We start from the raw sequence: 23491 nt of genomic DNA on the forward strand, positions 1-23491 counted from the left end.
TAATTTTGAAATATTTACATTTTTGTATATTCTGGGCCACTTTAGGAGAAGTCACAAAATTTCAGGTTTAAATAATGTCATTTAGGGTGTTTTTACTGCTTTCAAATGTCAAGATGGGTAAATTTTGACCCGAACAGTATGTAAAGGTTAAACACACATACATTGTCAAACAACAGATGGTTTCCCTCCTGACTGAAGCAAGTCACCGTCCCTCATAACTAGCCTACAGTGCCAGGGGCCTGAGAGATGGAGAGACACAGTGATCTTCTCGAACAAAGTGGCTCAAAAGTAGGCCAAGTTAAAGAAACCACTGAGTAACAGTAATGTAACAGGTGTTGTTGTCAACTTGACTACTGCACCGTCTCTCCTCTGCCCCGCCTACGGTGAAACAGAGGAGAGGAGAGAAACTCAGCGTGACCATAAATGACAGCAAAACACAATAAAGATTCTCACAGCTGAAATGAAATAACATAAATAAACATAGTCTCTACTGCGTTTTGCTGTTATTTATGGTCGCGCTGAGTCTCTCTACTTTTCTCTGTTTCCATGGGAGAGCTCAGTGGATCAGAGGAGGGACAGTGAACCAGTTGAAGTACTTGAGGTGATGACAACTACACTTGTTACATCACTGTAATAATGTGCAATAAAAGTGTCATGGGTTATAATAAAATAAGTGTATCTTAACCCAAGTTGTGAGTCCTTTTCCCCAAAGTGAGTCTTGAGAAAGGGGGGTTATCTTATATTCGGGTCGATATGGTATACCAGCACAACCCACTTGCACATGTTTTTCTTCGCACAGAATAATTTTTGATATCATATGCGATCAAAACTGTTGCACTGTACAGCCCTGCATTTATTTTTTTTATGTTCTCTTTGTCCTTCTCCTTGCTCCTGTAGGTTCCAGGGGTGTTCATATCCCGTCTGGTACGTGGCGGGCTCGCAGAGAGCACAGGGCTGCTGGGAGTTAATGATGAGATCCTGGAGGTCAATGGTATCGATGTAGCAGGAAAATCTTTGGATCAGGTAAATATAGTGCCCAAAATTGACCTACTTGGGGACCTGCCAAGCACTGCCAAAAGTTAAAATGTGTTTTTTAAAAGAACAACTTATATTAAAATACAAAAAATTACAACATTAAAAAAATATGAATGAAATATGAATAGTATGATCAGGGAAAATAAGATAAGTTAATCTAGTAAAATGATAAAAGCACATTTGTAGAATTGTGTGGTTTGTTTTATTTGTATTTAATTGCAGGAAATGTTGAGACATCTATTTATGGATGTCTTCCAAGCAGTTTAGGGAGGTGTGAATGTCCCTAAGCGTATTAACAGGATCACAGCTGAGATTTACAGTAGCTGTGAATCATCTGTATAAAAGTGAAAACTGACGCTTCTTGTGGAGTTTACCTCAGAGGAAACATATGCTAAAAAGACTGTTAATGTGGCAGAAATCCACTTGATATGACTCGAAATAACTCAGACTGATGAAGCCCCATATAAGCTTCACATCAACTTTTAAACACATTTTTGCATAAAATGACTGTGTGGACACACTGTGGATTTTGTTCTCCATCACCATCATTGAAAGCACACTGAAGGGCATCTTTTAATAGCCAGTATGAACAGAATGAATGATTACAGTGACTGCTCGTATGGACACCTGACTGTTGTTTTAAAACACACTTGAAAAACCTGTCCTTTAAATTTGAACGAACTGTTCTGGACATGTGTGTAATAGTGCACAATTGTACTTCACATCATATTGATCCAGACAATAACCACCTGCAACTGAAACCTATCACATTGGAGTAAATAAAATGAAAGTATAATTTAAAATGTGGTCTAGTATTTTGAGCATCAACATTGTAGTACACCACTGGATTCAAGGTTTGTCTACTACACACCTGACATTGTGTACCCAAGACCTAAGCAATTTGGGAGGAGACTGAGGTGCAGAAGAGCAGGGGATTGTCATTGGGTTTGAAATTTTAACAGTTGACGTGGCTTTGAGCTGTCTGACAGGCCAGGAAATTCACCTCCTACCATAAACAGTGGGAACCTTGCTTGAATTCCATTTGGCCAAAACATGGCCTCAGGGGCAGTGAACAGTTGTATACTAGTCAATTTAATCTGTTACTGTTACTGTTGGCTGTGTGCCAATTTCACGTTCACTGTCATTTCTGTAATCTCACCACAGCTGCTACTGAGACACGTTTCATAAATTCTAAGACATTAATAACATTTTTTGCAGTGTTAACTAAAGTGGATCTTTTAATGTTAAATCATTACCTTAATGTTACCATCACAATAGTGATTCTCCCATATTGTAATTTTCACATTTTATTTTCTAAAATATTTTTTAGTTCTATCGTAATTCAAAAACAGGCAGCAAAGCCTGCCTGCAACATTGGTCAAAAGGGTGATTTGATGATGATCCTAATAAATGGACATCAAACACTAATAACAGTTCAAATTAAATGTGTTTTGCCTGTAAATTACAGCATTTCATTTTACTGAATTTAAGAACAGATCTTAGCATTTTGCCATGAAATGTGGAGGATGTAATAAGCCACACAGTTTAGCAATGAGACAGTAATCCAGACAGACGGATCATTGACCAACACAACTATACATTTTGTAGGGCCCACATGCCTTGAACCCCTGGAACCATATCTGATTCCAGTGTTTACCCTATAATAGTACAAGCCTGGCGGGCCGCCAGGTCAAAAAATATTTTTTTAAATGCAAAAAATAACACCAAATATCCATTCATTCAGAAATCAATAACGTTTGGGAGCATCTGAGCAGCGCTGTTTCGAAACGTGAGTCAACGTCTGTGTCGTTGCCTGGGAAAATGCAGGTAGCGTAACTTCTTTTAAGGAATAGGGCAGTATGTAAGCCAGTGAGTGGTTAAGCGAGAGAGCGAGCGTCAGAAATGTGACAGTGAATGTGAGCAGAGCAGAGGAAAAGGTTAGCAGTAAGGCCGTATTCAGAAACAAATCAGGCGGTGCAGCGTTCAGCCGCAGCGTCAAGCAGAGGTGTGTGCGGGTGTGGGCATGTTTATTTGTCCTCCGGAACGTAACTGCTGTGAAACAATCAGAACTCCCCCCCCCCCCCAGAGCTTAGAACATCTTTTTACCATTTCAGGTGACAGACATGATGGTGGCCAATAGCCACAACCTCATTGTGACAGTGAAACCGGCTAACCAGAGAAACAACGTGGTGCATCGTGGGAGTAAAATGTCAGTGGGCAACTCTGGTTCAGTGGGCTCAGCTGGATCTACAGGCTCTGCTCTGTCACATGACTCACCAAGCCCCGCCTCTCAGAGCAACCCCATCACTGCAAGGTTTGACATGGACATGGACTATTTTTTGCACTGAATCTGCTCATGAAAAATACTGAACAGTATGTCGAGCCAATTTTGTACCAAGAAAATCAACTACACATGGACTGAAAAGTAGTCAGTGTTTCCTCAGAATAGCATATATGCCAGGGTGTAAAAGCCTTTAAAACAGCACTGAGACCATTCTGACCCAGGATTATAAAGACAAAAATAGACACAAGCAGCAGCAGGAAAGGTATGAGATTAAAAATGAAATTAGTGTGCAGTAGCAAAAAGAGACCAAGGAAATAGTTTGTATTTATGTAGAATTACACAGAAGATCATGTACCATTATAAACATCTTCACTGCAATTCCCCCTGATGGCCAGTCAACAGGAATTTGTAAAGGCTGGCACTAAGCAGTTACACATGTACAGTAAGTGCTTTCCATGTTACAAATACTTTTTAGAGGCTGCTGGGATTTGTAGTTCTTTCATCTGGCTGTCTGCGTTATCATTTGCATAATGTTAGTGACCATTATTAGGCAATCAGTGTAAACACAATCCTAATTTGTCTGTTGAATACCTGTTGAATAGGAGGGATAAAATGTAAGAGTATCAGACTGTTCATTCATAAGTAACTGTTCATTCTTCCCAATAGGTCCCACAACTAAAACCAGAAACAGAATTCCAGCACATTATACTTGAACCCAAAGTAAAACATGGTGCATCCTGCATACTATTTAACACATCAGTTCAAACTGTTGCAGTATAATGTACAGTAGGTTCAGGACATTCAGCAGACAACCAGTATTAATCAGCCTTACACTACATTTGTCATTTAAAAAGGCACTAATCAATATTAGTGCAGCAATGCTGTACGTCAATCTTGTGCTTTAGATCATTTTTGCAGCACAACACATTTGTTACACATCTGCATCAGACTGTAATTTCCTGATTGAATGTTTCTATCTTCATAATTTTCCATTTCATCTGTTGTTACCACAGCAACAGCATTGCTGAGGGTGACAGTGATGATGAAGATGATGATGGCGACCTCATTCTAGAGAACGACTGCCTGACGCCCTACGAATCTCACCGGGTAGCCAACAGCAACAACACTAACCTCAACAGAGACTCACCTAGCAACAGGCTGCACAACTCCACTGTGGTTAGGCCCCTCACACAGAGCGTCTCGTTGCCCAATAGCTTTGGAGCACCCCTGAGTGACAGCTCCATGATGATGTCCAATCACAACGGAAACCCCGCCCACACAGCCAGTAGCAGTCAAGAGAGTATGAGAGAGGACGGCAACATAATAACACTGTAACCATGACAACACTGAAAGCAACACTGTAACAGTGAGGACTATGGAATGTTAGAACCATGGTAACCAACCACAGAGTGCTGTAACCATGACAACTACAGACGACTGTGCTCCCGGAAACCAGATAGCAGACTCAAAAGCACCTTTATCTTTTAACTTGTCTTTTGGTTAAGGATGAACCTGGAGTTTTTGACTTCCTTGACACGTTATGACACTGACAGGACTGCAGAGATACAGCTTCATGTCCCATGCTAGCCAGGGTGGATCATGGGCTTCCATCATCTATGGGCAACGCTAACTTTTTACATCTGCAAAATATGGTTGAGGTAATGTGTAGAGCTGAATTGTAAGGTTCTAGAAGCAAAAATATCATTTACTGTCAAAGGAGGGGAATTATTTAAATGCCATAATGTATTAACTGATCAGTGTCAACTTACTGAGAGCAAATTGATTGAGTAATAATATAAATGCTTCTGTAAAAGCCATAAGTCAGTTTGATGTCAATGTATGTAAGAAATCATCTTTGATTCACAAATTGCTTGTGAAACCTACAAAACCTAGATGAAGTTAGACCAGTCAAAGACATTATTACCAACTTCAGGAAAGTTGACTTGTTGGATACTACAACAGATTAATAGAACAAATACCATAAAAACATGTCTGTGGCGGTGCAACAAGCAGCGCAAGCAGCGCTCTGACAGGCTGATAGATTCCTGTCTGTGTGGTGCACAGATAGAAACAATAAGGTGGGAGGTTAAATCAGATGAGGCAGTGCAAAGCCAGTTTTTTGGTATTTTGGTGAAAACTGGGTCTTAGATGTTGTGCTAGACCAAAATAGACATCTCAAACTTACATCTGTTTCTGGGCCAAAGTCGTTCTTGTTGGTTTTATCATCAAGAACAAACTAAAACCTTGCTGGAAACATGCAGCAATAGTGGAATAATGCTTAAAATGTAAATAAACTATTTTAATCAAACACTCTTCAACCAGTAGATGTGTTTAAATTGACATTCAAACAGTCATACAGTAAATCAGTCTGCATTGATCTATAAATGAATTTGGGTGATTCTTACAGTATCTGTTGACCACAGATTGCAGTTCCAGTGCACATCTCACTTCTCAGTTGTCATTCTTCACTGACTCAGCTGTTTCAGAGCCAAGAGACCAGTGTTGCGATTGGCTGAGAGTGTATTTATCAATCACCACACCCTCTGATCTATAATCCTCCTCATCTTTTGCACATACATGGTCTGTGTGCTCAAGAAACACTGCTTTGCACTGACCGTTGCACTTGCAACATGAAAATAAGGCCCTAAAGGAAGGATAAATCACATAACACCAAAATATATACACAGCAGAACAGAGAAAAGTGTTCAGAAACAGTTCAAAGTGACAAGAAAGGGATTCAGTGATATTTGCAATACTTAATTATTATTTTTTGTAATTATTTAGATTTTTCTCTCCTAGTCAGTTGTCATACAGTTATCATGATTCATCTCATTGGTTTGATAAGAGGCTTAAAATCTATATAGGGATTTTCTGAAATGTGTATAAATAACATGACTGAGACATTTGGTTCCATAGTACACATTACTGAAAAAAAGATGATCAGCTCTACTATATTGTTAGACCAAGACCTACCTTTTTACAATCTGGCATTGTAAATATGGAAACACGATTGCTGTGAATCACATATATCAATATTATAATTTTTAAATAATTTCAGCAACAGTTACTCAGGAAAAAAGGATGAGAAGCAGATGGAAAGGTGTGTTAAATGGGCGATGCAGATACACAGTGATTATCTTTGAAGATTTTCTCACGAAATTTAAGAATCTGAGAATCAGAGTCATCAGCTCCCCTGCGCTTCTCAGCTAAGCAAACTATTCACATGCACATGTAACAGTGGACTAAGCAGAAGTTTCTGTTTTGAGCGGGCCAATACAAAAGTGGGTGGGCCATCTTTTTTCAGAAAAACTGACTTATTAAAAGAAGAGGAAAAAAGAACAAACATAGACAAACTGAAAAATGAGCAACCAGTTTACTTTGCAACATTCTGCATCACAAAGGCAATAACAGCGAAACACTGCCTATCCAACATCCAGTCTGTAAAGGCTGTACACAGCAGTAAAGACAAAAAGCGGCAAAGTGGCAACTCAACGTAAACCCAAATAGCAAAGGTGTTAACTAAGACAGCAGTTGCACATGTAACATTTCCCTTGTGCATTCATTATTGCCTACAGCCATTGTTGCTTCAGTACTGGTCAGCTTATGAAAAACCAAGTAGGTACGTCAACAGTGACAACAATGGCGGAAAGTTTTGAAGACAAGTTAAGAGACCAAGTTCTCCAAGTGTAGCCATGTTTATTTTTTACATCATGTTTCTCCTTCTTCTTCTTTGCGTTTTTTGGCGAATTTTACATCATGTAAATCCAGAAGTTCTATTTATATCCTTAGTTCTCTGGTGTGCCCTCTAGTGGAATCTTCCAGGAACATGCAACATACATAGGCAAGTATGTGAACAATTACCTTACGACACAGCTGGTCGTCGACACTAATGCGTGGTTAAAAAGTAACTGTGTCTCCAGCCTTACACCCAGGGTCTGTTTTTGCTGGACCAGCTCACACACGACAGAAAAAAAAGTATTACACAACACAAATGGGCCTATAGACCGCCAGCCACCTGGGGGCTGCAGTTCCCCCAGCACCCCTACTTCCCGTGGCTATGGGTGAACCCGCATCAGGCTGACCGGGAGAAAGTGCCGTACCGCCAGGGAGAGAGCGGCCAGGCTGACCTTGTTGTGGGCTGATGAGTCTGGTGGACTCAGTCGATGGAGGTGGTGGCGCTTCTTCTTCCTCAACTTTTTTCAAATAACACATTAAAAACTTTGTTTAGCTATTGTTGTAGCGTTAACATTACATCGCCTTAAAAGCCAGCTAGCTGGCTGAAGGCAGCTCAGGAAGGTCAGCGTGTCAGAACCAGAGCAACCAATTACATTCCAGAGACTTCCTACAACTTATTTCAACAGTTTAATCAGAGGACAAATTCAACACACAAGTCAAGTCAACAATAAATCCAGTTAATATTTATTTATTTCCATATATATATGTTTTATATTTATTGTTACAAAACATATTTTGATCAAAGTTGGCTGGGTGGGCCAGTGAGTAATGTGAGTGGACCAGTGTCACCCAGGCCCATTACTGGCTACACACCTGACATGTACACAAACACACTGAACCAGTGGGGAGTGGGGTCAAAATAAGGAAATTCCTGTCATGTCAAACAGTCTGAGAGCAGTGCAGTATGGGACACAGAGTGCTCTTTTACTCTTATCTGGGTCACATAAACCTGTGCGTGAGAGTGTGTGTGAGGCCATGTCTTTGTTGTTGGAGCACTGGGGATATTGCCTTACAGTCATAAATGTTGGCTGGCTCAGTCACACACTGCACTCTTTCTTTACTGTCCTCTGTCTCACATTCAGCTTTCAATCACATCAAAATAATTAACAACAATCAAACAATCCAGTATTCTTTCTCAAAATCTTGGCCTGACTGTCAAGCATAATCATAGTGTCAGTACTGTTGACAAAATATTAGCTTACAATACATGCATTCACAGAGATACTGAGATGGGAACCATGCTTCTTCATTTAAAGTCATAATATTATACAATGTACAATAGAGGTTGTACAAATGGTTATAATGGTCATAACCACATAATTGTGCTCAACCACAGTTATTTGTTACAGCATATTAGTACATTTTTCATTCATGTATCAGACAACATAACCAGTCATAATACCCTAATAGAAATGTTATACAGAGCTCCAAAGTCTGCCAGTGTTCAGTGCCATGTTGGTCTAATTCTGCTCATAACAGCCCAGGGGAAGGTTGAGGAAAATCCTGTTTATGTTAGCTTGACCTCGAGTGAAGACATAGAAGCCATTTAATACACTGAAAGAAGTGTGACTTTATTAAAATAAAGTAAATAGTTATCATTTTAAAGTAGCATTTTAACTTTTAAGTGCATACTAATTCACCAGTGATTCAAATAGGTCTGGTGTCGTGCTCACTGATGGTTGTTTCCTCTAGTTTGAGAAACAATCAATTAATCAGATCTTTGTAGGTAAGATTAAGAGTGAAATCGGCTTACTGTCTAGCTACAGCCATGAGGAGTACAGACAAAAAGATGGCTGCAAAAATGATGAGATGTTGCACAGGTTGTTGTAGGTCAAAAAATAATAACTCATAAATCAACTTATTTCTTTGATCATTTTGAAAAACTGCTACCACAGCATCTGCGTGGAATGAAAATGACAATAAATCAGTGAATAGTGATTGATTAAAGCAAAACAAAGATTGTCTCCTTTCAAACAGAAATGAGCTGAACGTGAACATGATGTTAGGCTGACAGACTTACTCATTGGATTAAGTAAAATCTGTGATGAACAGTCCTCATAGGAGAAAAGACAAATAACTAATTTGTGTGACAGCTTGAGCTTTCCTAGAAGGCAGAGCAGCCACTGAGGCAGAAATTACTTACTATGGACTAGCTAACATAAACTCTTAGTGGAAAAATAGCCTACATATAATTAAAAAGTTAAAAATGGACATTTCTACAGTATGGTTCCCTTTTATTGGTTTATTTCACAAGTATTAGTTAAGTATTTACATTACATAGTTAGTATGGAGTCTGAATATTAGCTACTACAGTATATTATTAAAATGTAATTAGGTCAAAGTCACAAATGTTAAGACTTTGCATTCTGCAGTTGTTTAAATGTTGTGGGGAAATATTAACAGCATTTACTGTGGAGATCACACCATTCTCACTGAAGGACATTCAACTATAGAGACTTTAAAAGATCACTGTATATAATATAGACAATACTTGTTCCCAATGGTAAATGCCCTCAGACTTTTCTTCTCTCTCATCCTTTTTCCAAAAGGCTTCATTAAAATGTTTGGTAATGAGAAAAACTGGCCTTTGAGGTGTAAGGTGTAACTTTACGGTTAATTTGAGCCGCTGTGTCCCGGATGTTTGGGGACGTTACAGAGGTTAGGGATAGGGCAGGTTAATGCTGTCTATCAAAATGCTACTGGCAAACAGCTAAATACATTTAATTAAGTCCACTGTTGCTGTTCAGCAGCCAGAAAAGATGAAGATGTGCTCCTGAACTGATTATATATTGTCAACGTTTTGATGTCAACAACTGCTTTATGCACACACCCACACCCAAAACATACACTTTTCTTTTTAATATATCTTCATGTGAAAATATAAATGTAAGATTATGAAACAAGGGAGATTTTCATTACCTGGGAGAAGTTTTTATGTAAGAGAACATTTTATATGTGTAAAATATGGAGAGTATTTTTCTTATTCTTGTACTTTGAAATTGTATATGAGACAGGGGAGCTGATACAAGCAGTTTGTGTGTGCAAGATTGCTGAATGTGTTCACATGCACACAGTGTTTGGTTTATGTTCAGAACATTAATGATAAATGAAGGAGGTCTTTTTCAGAAATTTCCATTTCCAGATTTAGGTAAAACATCAATTCTGCTTTAATTTGTAATGTATGCATGTCAATAGATGCTGTGGAAATACTGAAATACTCACTAAAAATGAACATTGGACATTGGTGTGCATGTCAACGCAGTCAATTAAAGTATCATGTTAGGTGCTAATCATGGCTTATAAACAACATTTATCCTTGCTTTTATATAATTATCTTTGTGTGTCCCTACCAACATAAATAGGGGTTTAAATATAATAAGGCAAACACCAATCTATTGTAATGGTCATATTAAAGTGGCAATCTCAAAGATGTCCAAAGATTTTCATTTAAATAAATGTCTGTTAAGTCCCTATCTTTCGCTGAATAAGGTAACACAATAGTGATTGGGCCTATGGCCCACTGATGACAGCCCTTGCATTTGCAGTATTATCAAAGAGTATGATTATTAGGAACTGGGTGTCAGCGGTGACTTTCCCACAATGCATTCAAATCAGCTGACGCAACAGACTCGCACTTCATTCGTTTGTGTGTGAAGCGGCTTATCTTTTTAAAAGCTTACTCTTTTTACTGGTGAAGTTTTATTGCACATACAGTAAGTGTCTCTCCTATGTTGTACTGTGTGTACAACATAGGAGAGACACTCTGCTCCTCAGAGCAGAGGAGAGGAGACAAAGTAACACGGTCATAAATGACAGCAAAAACACAGAATCTCACACTGAGCTGAAATGAAACAAGTGCACATAAATTAGGTAAATAACATAAAAAAACTGTCTCTGTAGTGTTTTGCTGTCATTTATGGTCATTCTATATCCTCTCCTCTCCACTGCTCTCTTGTGTTTCAGCAAGAGCTCCTTGTGTGTGTGTGCTGCACACACAGCAGAGCAGAGGACAGTGAACCAGGTGAAGTACCCGAGTTGGTGACAGCTACACTTATGTTATTGTAAGTGCAATAAAAGCTTTGCGAGTAAAAAGCCAATAAGAGTAATTGATTAATATTATCCACACAAAAGAACACACCTGCAATTACCACTTATTGTCATATGGTGCCGCCAAAGTGAACGAAACAGAGATCTTCGAGATTGCCACTTTAAGGCAAACAATTGCTGGATTATCAACAGGAGCCCATGGCCCCTGGGTCCCCTAAGCATGTTAATCTGACCTTCAGTGAAGTCAGCATTTAAGGAATAATCCAGTATTCTTACTCAGAGTGAGATGAGAAAATTGATATGCAACACAGATGTGGTTAGCCTAGTTTAGCACAAAGACAGGAAGCATGGGGTAACTGCTAACCTAGCTTTGTCAAAACAGAAACAATGTACACCTCTCAGCAACGCCAAAGCTGGAATAAAGTAGAACTGTAAAACAGCACATTGTTAGTTGAGGAGCAGTTAGCATTGGAGCTACTTCTTGACCAATGACTGCACCCCAGTGATGCTACGCACATAATGAGCATATTTGTACTAAAACCCCTAAATGTGCAGTAATTTTGACAGTTTCCATGTAACTCAATTTGTCTGATTATTAGGTTTAAGCTTTTATTAAACCATACTAAGCTTTACTTAGTATTGTTTACAGTACAAAAAAAAGATTTATAGTACAAAAATGCTAGCTTCCAAGCTAACTGGTTACGTTACATACAGCCTAATTCAGCTTCAGAGTTGTTGGAAGGTGTATTTTTTCTTATTTCCAGTCTTTTCACTAAGCTAGGCTAACAACGTCCTTGATCTATCTCTATCTCTGTCTGTCTCTCTCTCCAGACACAGATGATATCCATCTTTTGGTGTGTGGATAAGAGCACAACAATATCAATATATATCTCAAAACATCAGACTGTTCCTTTAATGTAACCTGGGTCAGTTTGATACTAGTTACTGTGATGAAGTACATGTTAAACAAATCTTGAAAAAAAAGCTTCTCCCTCCACTACAGTCCTGCTTGGAACAAAATGGCACAGGTGGAAGATTTGTTATTTAGTGCTGTCAAATAGGATATTGCTCTACTTGCTGAAGTGTGACTTAACAGCCAATCGGTGCTCATGGTGGTCATGTTGCCAAACGCCTCATTGTTTTAACTCTCTCTATATGTAGCCTGTTTACGTCATGACAGCAGGACTGCTTGCAGGCATTTTGGATGGTCATGCAAAAAAAAAAAAAAAAAAAGAAACAAGGATGTCCTCCCCTGACTGTACAAGTTTTTAGAAAACAAAGGAAGTGCCTTTTTGAAATAAGGATACTTATGTTTCATTGGATGTCATGTTTGGCCTGGGTACAGCAGGTTGTGTCAGATGAAGATGTTGGTGGACAGCAGGACTTTGGTTGCTGCCTGATAATAAAAGCTGTGCAGATGTGTGTAACCTGCACTGAACACACAGCTGCTTTCTATAGGAGTCTATAGGCCTGGATGTAACTAAACTGTGAATGTCATTTGGAGATAAAATATGATGATTATCAAATTATAATATTATGGTAATAAAGTATTATTAAAAGGCATACAGATTTGTTTTGTGTTCATGTTTCATCCTCTGTTTTCCCTACCATACTTCCCTCTCTTTTTTCTTTGTCTAACATTCCATATCTTCCTTCTTTCTTCCCTTCTTGCCTTATTTTTTTCCGTACTTTCCTCCTTTCTTTCACTTCTCACATCTGTCTTCCCTTTCTTCAACTGATCTGTATGATTATTTATAACATTTCCTCTTTTCTTTCTTCTCTCCCTCTGATTTTATCTTTCTTTCCCTTCTTTTTTTATCTTTACTTCATTCTTTCAGTTCTTTCCTCCCTTCCCACCATCACTGTTTCTGATTGACTGTCCTTCCATATTTTGTGTACTTCCTTTCCATTCTTTTAATGATAATACTTTTCTTTCTTTCTTTCTTTCTTTTTCTTTCTCTTTTGTTTCCATCCTTTCTTTCTTGCTTGCTTATCTGTATTTGAATCAATGCATGTCACAAATAAGTGACAGAGCACAGAACATAGTGCAGAGGTGTGATCAGAAGTGCACCAGGGGTGAATACTGGATGTTTCAGCCAGCAGAGAGCAGTACAAGCAGCAGTCGTACTTCTCTCAGCAAGTCCACTGTTGATTTCTCAGGCTCTACAGTCAATCTCATACCTGCATAAGGTCATTGTGGGGTTAAATTCACACCTTGCTCTCTCCCGGCCTCACTGCGAAAGAAAAAAAGGAAGAAATGTCTAAACTCAACCCAGGAGCAGCGCGATGAAACCTTCCTGGGTTGGGTCGGCCAGAAATGTGATCAGTCTAAACAGAGGTTATATCCATTACAGGATTAGCTAAACCAAGCACTGCTGCTGTTTGTTTAACTGAGGCTGTTTATATGGCTGGAGGAAGTGTGGCTTTGAGTGGTGGAGGTTGTGAAGAGGACAGAGAGAGGAACAGAGTGGTCACAGTGTTCAGATGGAGGTTCTCTGTCTTTAATATCAGCCGCAACTGTGCTAATGTGCTTTCATTTAGAGCTGCAACGATTAATATGTTCATTGAAAATGAACTATTTGGATAATTGATTGATCATTTTGAGTCTTTTTTTTTTAAAGAAAAATAATCCAAAATCTCTGATTCCAGTTTCTCAAATGCAAATATTTTCTGTTTTTCTTTAGTCCTCTATGAAAGTAAACTGAGGACAAAACAAGACATTTTAGAACTTCATGTTGGGTTTTGGGAAACAGTGATCGACATGTTTCACATCTTTTTAACATTTTCTGGTCTAAACAACTAATCGATTAATCGAGAAAATAATCTACAGATTCAGCAATAATGACAATAATTGTTAGTTGCAGCCTTACTTTCATTCATTCAGTAATGTGGTCTGTAACCGCTGGACATACAATTAGCATGTTTTATTTTTAGCCATGTTAGCAGCATGGCTCTATGGATGGCAATGTCTGACAGTCCAACACTTTGGTCCAGACTGAAATATATCAACAATGATTGGATGGACACATCCTTATAATTAAATGACCAAACAGGTTGATTGTATCATGCACTCCAGAATGACCCATAGGAGCGTTTTCTAATATGCCGCTTCTACTGGTTCTTTCCAAAACCGTTAAAAAAATCATGTTTTACGGTGTGACAACACTCTGGTTAAGGTCTGATTAGGTTTAGGGAAACTTAAGGCAACCATCATCGTCTTGGCAACAGTAAGCATCATGAGAATTGTAGTTATGGTTTTTTAAAAACTGTCCCGACTTGTAGTTGGAAACAGGAAGCAAACAGCGGTCTCCTGCAGCTAATTCCACTTTTTCCTACCATCTGTCTATCTAGCCACATATCCAACCTGCCACCTCCAAGTATGGACATTTGTCACCAATAGACATAGACATCAACTGCCTCACTCCTCTGGGTCATAATTACTACGGCCACTAGATGGCGTTTGTCACTCAAACATAACTATAGGTCGTTTTTTGCTACTGAATTTACAACCTATACTGTTGTTTTTCTTGAGAGGACAGGCTGTTAATAACTTTGGTGATCCTCTGACTATTATTCCAGTGCCACCATCAGGTCAAAATTTTAATTTGTCCTACACTTTGGTTTATGACCATTTAAACTAAGATTATCAATCTCAGAAAGTTACAGAAATGGCCATACACAGAACTCCCTAATCTAATGTCAGAAAAGTGAGGTGGACAGGGTTTCTGAAGCTATTCAACCATCTGACAAGCAGTTCTGACTGAGTATTCTGACCCCTTTAAACTTAGATTGAAGGTGAACACAGAAACTTTCCTCCTTCAACAGATGAATGTAAAAACAGACTCTGCACAAACATCATTCTGCACAGAGAGGAGAACAACATCCAACTGGCGGAACTAGAAGAAAAACATGTTTGAGTGGAGGGGGACTTTAAATATGTTACCATCCTAGTGAAAACACCTGCAGAGGAAAACAGAAGTATTTCTTCTTCTTCCTCTTCTTCTTTCTCCATACAACACAGCAACCCAGTCCTCTACAGTCTACTGCTGCCCTCTAGTGGTCGACATGAGCAGCCAGATAGATTGAGACAAAAAAAGATGTAAAGACCATTTTCCATCATTTATTCAGAGCAGTTCCTTCATTCAGTTCTGTCTTTATCTGTTACTTTATATACAGCCAGTTGAAATATGTACAAAGAACAGCACAGATATTTTATTCATGCATGGAAAAAATACAAAGAGATCAACAGAACAATTCACTGAGGAAACTGCAAAATGAAGTGAAATATTTACAGATTCGATTACTGTTACAGCTGCTGAGCTGCTGATAGTCTGGTTGGGTTTTAGCACCACTTATGTCTCATCATCCTGCTCATTCAGTAGAAGCTGGACTCTGACTCTGTGTTATTCTGGAAATGTGTTCAGTGAATTGTTCAGTTTATCTCCCATGTTGACAGTACGACTGAGTGTGTCTCATCTCTCCTGCTGGTAGTGGATCAGGACTTTCTCTGAGCTCACGATGCGACTCGGTTTGCTGATCTCCAGCTGCCTTTGGATGCCTGCACACACACACACACACACACACACGTAATGCTGTGAGTTCATAGTAACACATCTATGGTGCATTATAATAACTAAAATGCACATATTATGTCTTACTCAACAACACAACAATACACATATGATGTATTATAATGGTGTCTGATGGATCTGGATGCTTTGTGACACATAATAATACCTGTGATGATAAATAAATATTAAAATAAATTTAATAAATTCTTTATTTTATCAAACCAAAATGAAGTTAGTGGTTTTTTATTGCTAACAATTGGATCAGATGGCAAGTAATAATCTCAAATATATACAGTATATACTGTAGGTGTACATGTAGATGCATGTATTACAAAACAGAAGAGAATGATGTAGTCACATGGTGTCTATCTGAGAGTCACAGCACTCAGTAGTTTCAGTTATATCAGTTGACCTTGGGGACAGCTTGTATCACAGCTTGTAAAAGGGAATCATTTAATGTCACTAATATCAGCTGATGTTCTGATAACAGCCAGACATTATCCTGAGAGGAACAGGCCTTCCACAAATTCCACAAAAGGTGACCATGTCATGCTCAATGTTCTTTTTTTCATCTGTGTGTTTGGCAAATGGTAACACTGACAGCACCAAAGCACCTGACGCTGGAAGGAGGGAGGTTTGTCTGACTTCCGCTGGAGAAGAATCAATCTCCTCTATGGTGTTTGCTTGTGGTGCCATGATTCTGAGTTTTGGGGGAGGGACTTCAAAACAGCAATGCTTAGAAGAGCTTCTATTTGTTTCCTGTATGTGTGTGTAAAGGTCTGGAAAATACACTCCCACAACCTGTTCAGACTGACAAGAGAAAACAAACTATGGTTTTAGAGTAGCTGGACTTCGGTGGCATCTTGTGACGAACTGCTAAACTAGTATGAAGATCCATTTTTGGCAAGTTTATCATTGCAGTAGTGTAAACAATGCAGTACTTTAAATTGCATAAGTCCATGTCTTATGCATTATGAAGATGAATGACAGCATTGTCAGACTTCCTCTGGAAGAACTATATTGAGATCATGTTCTCTTGCTGTCCAGGAGGGTTTTCTCATATTCTTTATCCAATCATGGATTATAGAGATGCTCTGTCATCTCTTTACTTTTGACTATCGAATAAATACATAAAAATGTCCACCACCACCCCAAAGCATTAAAAAATGCCATGGCAGGCATGTGACTGAAACATTAACTTATCTTTCGCATTCTTTGTCACCTTTTAGATATGTAAAAAGTAGATCCGATATTTTTTGCATCTCAAGTCATTTGTCAGTGTGTGTGTGTGTGTGTGTGTGTGTGTGTGTGTGTGTGTGTGTGTGTGTTGGTGTGTGTGTGTGTGTGTGTGTGTGTGTGTGTGTGTGTGTGTGTACGGAAGCCCTGAAAGGCAAGACAAATTCTGGAGATCCAATTTCTAAGTCTGATCTTGATTCTTTTCTCTCTTGTGTTCAAGAGTTAAGGACAAGTGAAAGGTTTTACCAGGATAATCTTTCTAAGTTCCATAAAAAAAAAAAATTAAAAAATTTTTTTCATCTGTGAAACGGGTGAAAATAAAGTTTTGCCAGGATCATTTTTCTTTTTTTTTCACCTGTGAAAATAGGTGTTTTTTTTTATTATTTGTTTTGCCAGGATCATTTTTCTAAGTTTTTTTTTTCATGTGTGAACGTAGCAGTTGAAAAAAAAAATTTTTTTTTTCTGTTGTTCTCTGTTGTAATACTCATTTTGACCACAAGAGGGCAAATTTTTTTTTTTTTCTTCATCATCTGTGAAAGTAGCAAGTGAAAAAGTTTTTTGTTTTTTTTTAAGTGTTTGTTGTTGTAATACTCATTTTGGCCACAAGGTCACAAAGGGCCACAAGTGCAGAGAAAAAAAAAAAATTTTCTCGCTTGCCTTTCAGGTCTTCCGTATGTGTGTGTATGTGTGTGTGTGAATTTTTTCCTTTCACACTGGTGATGTTCAAACCTGCACATGCCTTTCTGGTACATCACACTTTAAAAGCAGTAACCTGCTTACATGTAAAGTTGTTGTTACATGTGATATATAACATATAAAAAAGATATGAAGACACAACATTAGCATTCCTTTGGAGTCGCGTTTATGTCCACCTGATGAATTGAAGTCCGATATTTATTCTTTTAGTTTTGTTTTTGTCTCCACCAACTCTGGAGAAAAATATCTGACTCTTTAGCTGCTAAATGCTCCACTATGTTCACCAGCTGATCACTAAGTGTGTCTGTTTGCCATTTGGTGCTGAGCAGGTAGTGTACAGCTGAATCTTACTACTGGGAACAAAGTTGAAGAGAGCACTGAGAGTGAGCTATACATTAAAAGTGCTGTAAAACCAAAACTATCTAAACTTCTCACATGCTTTCATTTCAATAAATGTTCAAATGATCCAATATTTCACCAAAAATCAAAGATTAAAGAAAAAGTCCAAAAACTGAAAACAGATTTGTGTATCAGAACTTTGTTTTTTCTTCTTTCCTCTCCCATTAATCATCTCACCACCCCTCAGATTTATCTGCTGACCCTTTGGAGGGGCCCGACCCCTAGGTTGGGAACCACTGGACTAAACTAGCTAACTGTATATAAAGTAGTGTAAACTAGCTCCACCTCCAGCAGCTACAACAGTAACATGCTGCTCTAACACTGATGCTTCACTATTAATAATCTAATGATGTCATATATAATAATATATCAGTCAGAGGGACCAAACCACTACTTTTACTGCAATACTTTAACTACATCAAGCTCATAATACTTATGTACTTTTACTGTAATACTTTAACTAATACTTAAATACTATTATTTTTCATGCAGGACTTTTACTTGTAATGGAGTATTTTTACATTGATGAATTGGTACTGAATGCTTCTTCCACCACTGCCAAAAAGCTCTGTAGACCAGTAGTTGGTGAGAATTCTCTGTGCGTTTGTCACCTCAAGCATCACAACACTCATTGATATAGAAAGAATATTGATGAGTGCAGGAAACAAATCCTAAGAAAACAAACTTTCTGTCTTCAATGTGAAGTGAAGGGAAGTGGATATGATAAGCACAGACGTATGATAATGAGAGACTGAGATGAAATGAAATCACACTATACCTCTGAGCACTGCATACCAGCCCTGCAGATCCTGCTTCAGTACACTGTTGTCATCCTCCGACACAAACCTCCTGCCATCTGAAAAGAAGAAGACAAGGACTGTGTGAGATTCTGAGGCTCAGTTCTGTCTGCAACCAGTAGAACTGCATTTGCTCTAGTTAGACCCATACAAAACATAACTCCACATCCAGATGTTGTCAAATTATTTACAGCTCCCACAGCATTACAGAGCGTGAACTCTTCCAGATCTTCAAATCAGCTTTGTGGTCAATCAGGGTAGATATTCTGACAAACATTTTTAACACAGATTCCAACCAGAACTGGTCGACAGCATCTGAGAAGTTTGAAGTTTACTAGTTTACAGATGTTGTATTTGACAGTCTACTTTCAAAGTTTGAGGAGACGTGGCCTGAAATGAAATGCCAGAACTTTGTAATCCTCATAACTCAGTTCAGGTTACTTGTATGTTCGTTCAGATGACAGCAGAGAGTCTCTGCTTCATGGCTTCAACTCACGTTTGCCCTTCAAATACATCATGGACTGAGGACCCCAGTGGATGTTCAGCTGAGGGGAAAAAGATGACAACAGTTTGCTTCGGTTTGAGGTTGTGTTGCAGAAAAAGAAAGCGGAAGACGAGGAGCTGGTGAGTTTTACCTTCTGTGCATGACAGGACTCAACAACCAGGGAGATGAGCAGAGTGCACGTCCACACAACTGTAGCTTTTATCTTCTAGAACGACACCAAGCAAATAATACTACTCATATACAGTAGCTGCATGCATCCAGCCAAGCAATGTGTATGTATACAAATACAGGTTTGAAAAGTGTACATTTGTAGTCTTGATAATAATCTAGAGTAGTAATTTCATTCTAGAAACTGTCAGAGCTTCACAATATCTACAAACTCTCTCCGTAAAGAAGTATGTCTTTAGTCACATCTTCATATAATTGAACCAGCTAACTCATAATCTCATCACCAGTGGAGGAAAGTAACTAAATACATTTACTCTAAAACTGTACTCAAGTACTTAAGTACTTTTTGGCTTGTAACTCTTGTGAGTAGTTGTGGCTCCTTGTCATGTGATGGATGTGTGAGTTGTTAACAGTTCCACCAAAGAAATAATTGTTCAAGGCTCAAGGAGGTAAAAACTTCCCAATATTTCACAAAAAAGCAAAGTTTAGAGATAAGTCTGAAAAACGAATCAGCCTTTGTGAAGCTGACATCAGTCACAGTCACAGCAGCCGATTTTCTGCAAAATGAGTACTTTTACTTTACTAGAGTACTTCTTCTACCACTGCTGATCACTAAAAAAGCACATATTGTAAGATAGAATAAGTAATACTATAATAGCAATATATTCTTATGGAAATAAATAAATACAATGTTGACATACCAAAACAAAGATGAAGACTTGATAGTAAAGTTAGATACATGTAGAGGTGGATGATAGGGATATAGGATTATATGATATGATCATTTGTCCATCTCCTTTTTGTGAATGTAGTTGGGGAAAGAAACAGCATTAGAAACAGCTGCTCAGTGTCATGGAGTCAAAGTGAAGTCAATTTCATTTATATAACAAAATATAACAAATCACAGATTTGCCTCAAAGGGCTTTAGGAGTAAAAAATGAGAGAAAGCTCAGGACAACACATGAGTACACCACCTCATCATTATTCTATTTCTGTTCAAATATCAGCATCACATGAAATATAGAGGTCATATCAGAAATACATTCATTTACTTCATTACATGTTGTCCAGATTCATCTGAAAACACATGACTGACAGTGTCAAATCATTCTTTTGTTTTTCTCATGCTTGTATTTGATTGAATGTTCCATTTTTTTTACATTTCTTTGACCTGCTTTGTTCTGTCTTCTTTGTCTGATGTTTATGATTACACTTTTCTTTCAATCTCAGATTTTTTTTTCTTATCATAAAATAAATTGGCCCCATGGCTCTCTTCCTCTTCTACACCTTTTAATGTTACTATTGTATATCTTTTACATGATGTTTTAATTGTGCAAACAAATAATCTGAATCTAATTATGATTTAATTGCAGGTATTTGCTTTCTTTCTTTCTTTCATTTCATACTTTGGTTTTGTTTTTTCTTTTCTGTTCTTTCCCTTTGTTTTGTTTTTCAGAAAAAAATGCAATTTAAGATCACATCATTAAGCTGTGGTCATATGATATGTTTTTTTTTATTTTACATAATAATACATAATAATGAAAAAAATTGTACATGAATCAGTAGATAACTAAAGAAAATCAAACTAAAATAATTGTTAGTTGAAGCCCTGTCATTAATATTATTATTATCATAGCATTAGCACCAGAAAGACTGATAACAGTGTGAACTGCCTGGTACAGTTAATTTTACCTAAATGAAATTTAAATATTTAAGTTGAATATAATTCAGTGACAGATAGTTACTGTCTATAAGTTAATGAACTTATAATAACTTTAACAAAACAGCAATTAAAGTTACAAAAATCATGCACTTGATTGCACTTACCATGTCTGCTGCAGTGAGAGCAGCCGGGCCAGTAGCAGCATGAGTGTGTGGATGTTCCAGGCTGCTTATATCCTCCTGCAGCAGCAGCAGTAACAGGTTCGATCCCGACTCCCTGTGAGGCCTGGCGGGACTCCTGTTTACTAGAAGCTAAAAAACAGCACAAAAACACTGGCTGACGTCACAACCGTGATCTGCACTGGAGAACATCAATAGTATGGACCTGCTGTGTGATTCCTACAAGGGGTGGCGTGTATGTGTGTGTGTGATGTTGTCCTGGTGAGTAACAGACAGAGGTATTTCATGTCGCTGCTGTTTTTATTAACATTAGATGTTTCCTAGTATCAGGAAATGATTTTATTTCTGAAAGCTCTTACAGCTGAGCGTCACTGATTATCCTCACGCAGCCTTCATCATCCATTCTACACGCTCTAATAAACCGGCTGTTGTACATGCGGAAGCTATTAGATATGAAGCAAAACAAACATATTTTCAATCCACAAGTCCACTTTACCAGCCGGGTCATTTCCCACTGGTTCTCACTAAACTCTCTCTAAAAAGCATCCTCTGAATGTCCAGCAACATCTCTCTGTTGATATGCTCATCTGTTGCCACCGATACTTGCTGTTCACTCACAGCAATAAGATTTAAGAATAGTGTATTTTACCTGGATTCTGTCTTTCAGGCTCTGCACTAGTGCTGGTGTTACACTGTTAGTTGGTGAGCCATCGGATCCTGTGACCTGCCCTGATATTCTTACCCTAACCATGTCACTCCTCATGCCTTAACCTCACCAACACTGCACCTTACAGAATCTCATGAGTCACCAAATACAGTCTATCACCAGGAAGTGAATGGTGAATACAAGGTGTTGGCCTGACCATCAGGAGTAATTTGAGGTTCATTTTCTTCCACAAGGACACTTTAACATGCAGACAGGAGGAGGTGGGGATCAAACCACCAACCCCATATGCATCCTGAACCACAGCCACTCAAAGGGAAGTTAGAGTGTGATGCTGCCTCAATATATCCAAACTGGACCTCTGAATATATCAAACTTTACAAGTATTCTGGGTATTAGATGCTTTCACGCCACAAGAGTGGAAGTAAAAGAATATGTTTCATTATCCTCCAAGAATATTAGGCAGGAGGCTACATGAAGCTGATAACTTATGAAATCACTGTCACTGTCACTTTATCGGTCTTCGTTTTTTTAAAGTTAAATTGGTGCACTTTGTGTTCCAGTCCATTCATCTCAGTGTCCCTGTGTCACCTCTTTAACAATTTATTGTGACACTATTTCATATAATGAATCATATAGCATTGTTCACTGAACTGATGACAGTACATTGTGTCCAGTACAGCCTGATCACTGTGCTGTTGCTGTTCAGACTCAGTGATCAACATGAATTATTGGTATTTATGTCTTCCACATGCTTGCAGGTGATGTGCTGCTGGCTGCTCAGTCTGCTATCATGCTGTATTCATTCACATTGTAGTTTTTCATTTGCAAAAAATTTTTTAAAAAATCATGTTATCAGTTGAGCTAATGTATTGTGCTGTTGTCTGGCATGTGCTTACCTTACTGCTGATGTCCAAATGATAAATCTCTCCTGTATGGGCTGAACTGGGTTTGGGCATATTTTCCTGTGCTGGTTTGAAGTGATCAGGTACATGACTTATGGTTACTCACATCATGATGGAATCTATAGCTGAACTCCTGGTGGTTGCTACTATGGTTTAGCTTGGTTAGCTTAAAGACAGAAGAGGAGGCATGGCTCGCATAAAAGTGACGTGTTTCTCAACATAAAATATTTTCCTTGTATCAAGATACTATTAGTGTCTCACCGTATGCTGATCTGAGATTACTTAATATAACTGAGTCACATCTCAGGTGAGAAGAGCTTTAGAAGTTTTCAAGGGAAATTCCAACATACCTGTTGCTTCACATCTGTACATTTTAGTTTAGAATATTTCCCTTGACTCTGAATACTGTTAATATCTGAGGCTAGCCAGCTGTTTGAGCTTCATCTCAGATGAGAAGGGTTTTTCTAGTATTTAAGGGAAAACACAACATGCTGCTGCATAGATTCAGGACTGTGGATTGCAGTGGCTCTTCCTGTTAATACTCAATAAACAGAAAACATTTTGTTTTGTGTGATTGGCTCTCAGCTCTCTAAAGCTCAAACAGCAA

At 38.3% G+C, this 23491-nt stretch overlaps 2 protein-coding genes across 3 annotated transcripts in view; one reads left to right on the forward strand and one right to left on the reverse strand.

Moving 5' to 3' along the window:
• The window catches only part of pard6a (par-6 family cell polarity regulator alpha), a 50695-nt gene extending 38062 nt beyond the window's left edge, over nucleotides 1–12633 (forward strand). The window contains exons 4-7 of one of the 2 annotated variants that reach the window (XR_010928338.1): nucleotides 898–1023; nucleotides 3150–3349; nucleotides 4333–9044; nucleotides 9119–12633. Coding sequence is in view for 1 of the 2 variants with exons in the window: in XM_067588667.1 (XP_067444768.1) it covers nucleotides 898–1023; nucleotides 3150–3349; nucleotides 4333–4654 (648 nt within the window). In the remaining variant the exon portion in view is untranslated. Of the gene's footprint in view, nucleotides 1–897; nucleotides 1024–3149; nucleotides 3350–4332 lie in introns of both variants that reach the window. The other variant, XM_067588667.1, reaches the window with a different exon arrangement.
• A 2711-nt stretch (nucleotides 12634–15344) lies between these two features.
• On the reverse strand, nucleotides 15345–23295 carry LOC137182456 (spexin prohormone 2-like). Its single transcript, XM_067588671.1, has 5 exons — nucleotides 21301–23295; nucleotides 19436–19510; nucleotides 19297–19345; nucleotides 18782–18859; nucleotides 15345–15659 (listed from the first exon to the last, which is right to left on the reverse strand). Exons 1-5 carry the CDS (start codon nucleotides 21301–21303, stop codon nucleotides 15574–15576), a joined length of 291 nt encoding a protein of 96 aa, XP_067444772.1. The 5' UTR covers nucleotides 21304–23295; the 3' UTR covers nucleotides 15345–15573.
• Between the last annotated feature and the right edge of the window lie 196 nt (nucleotides 23296–23491).

This window comes from Thunnus thynnus, chromosome 5, assembly GCF_963924715.1.
Source record: "Thunnus thynnus chromosome 5, fThuThy2.1, whole genome shotgun sequence".
Taxonomy (NCBI): domain Eukaryota; kingdom Metazoa; phylum Chordata; class Actinopteri; order Scombriformes; family Scombridae; genus Thunnus; species Thunnus thynnus.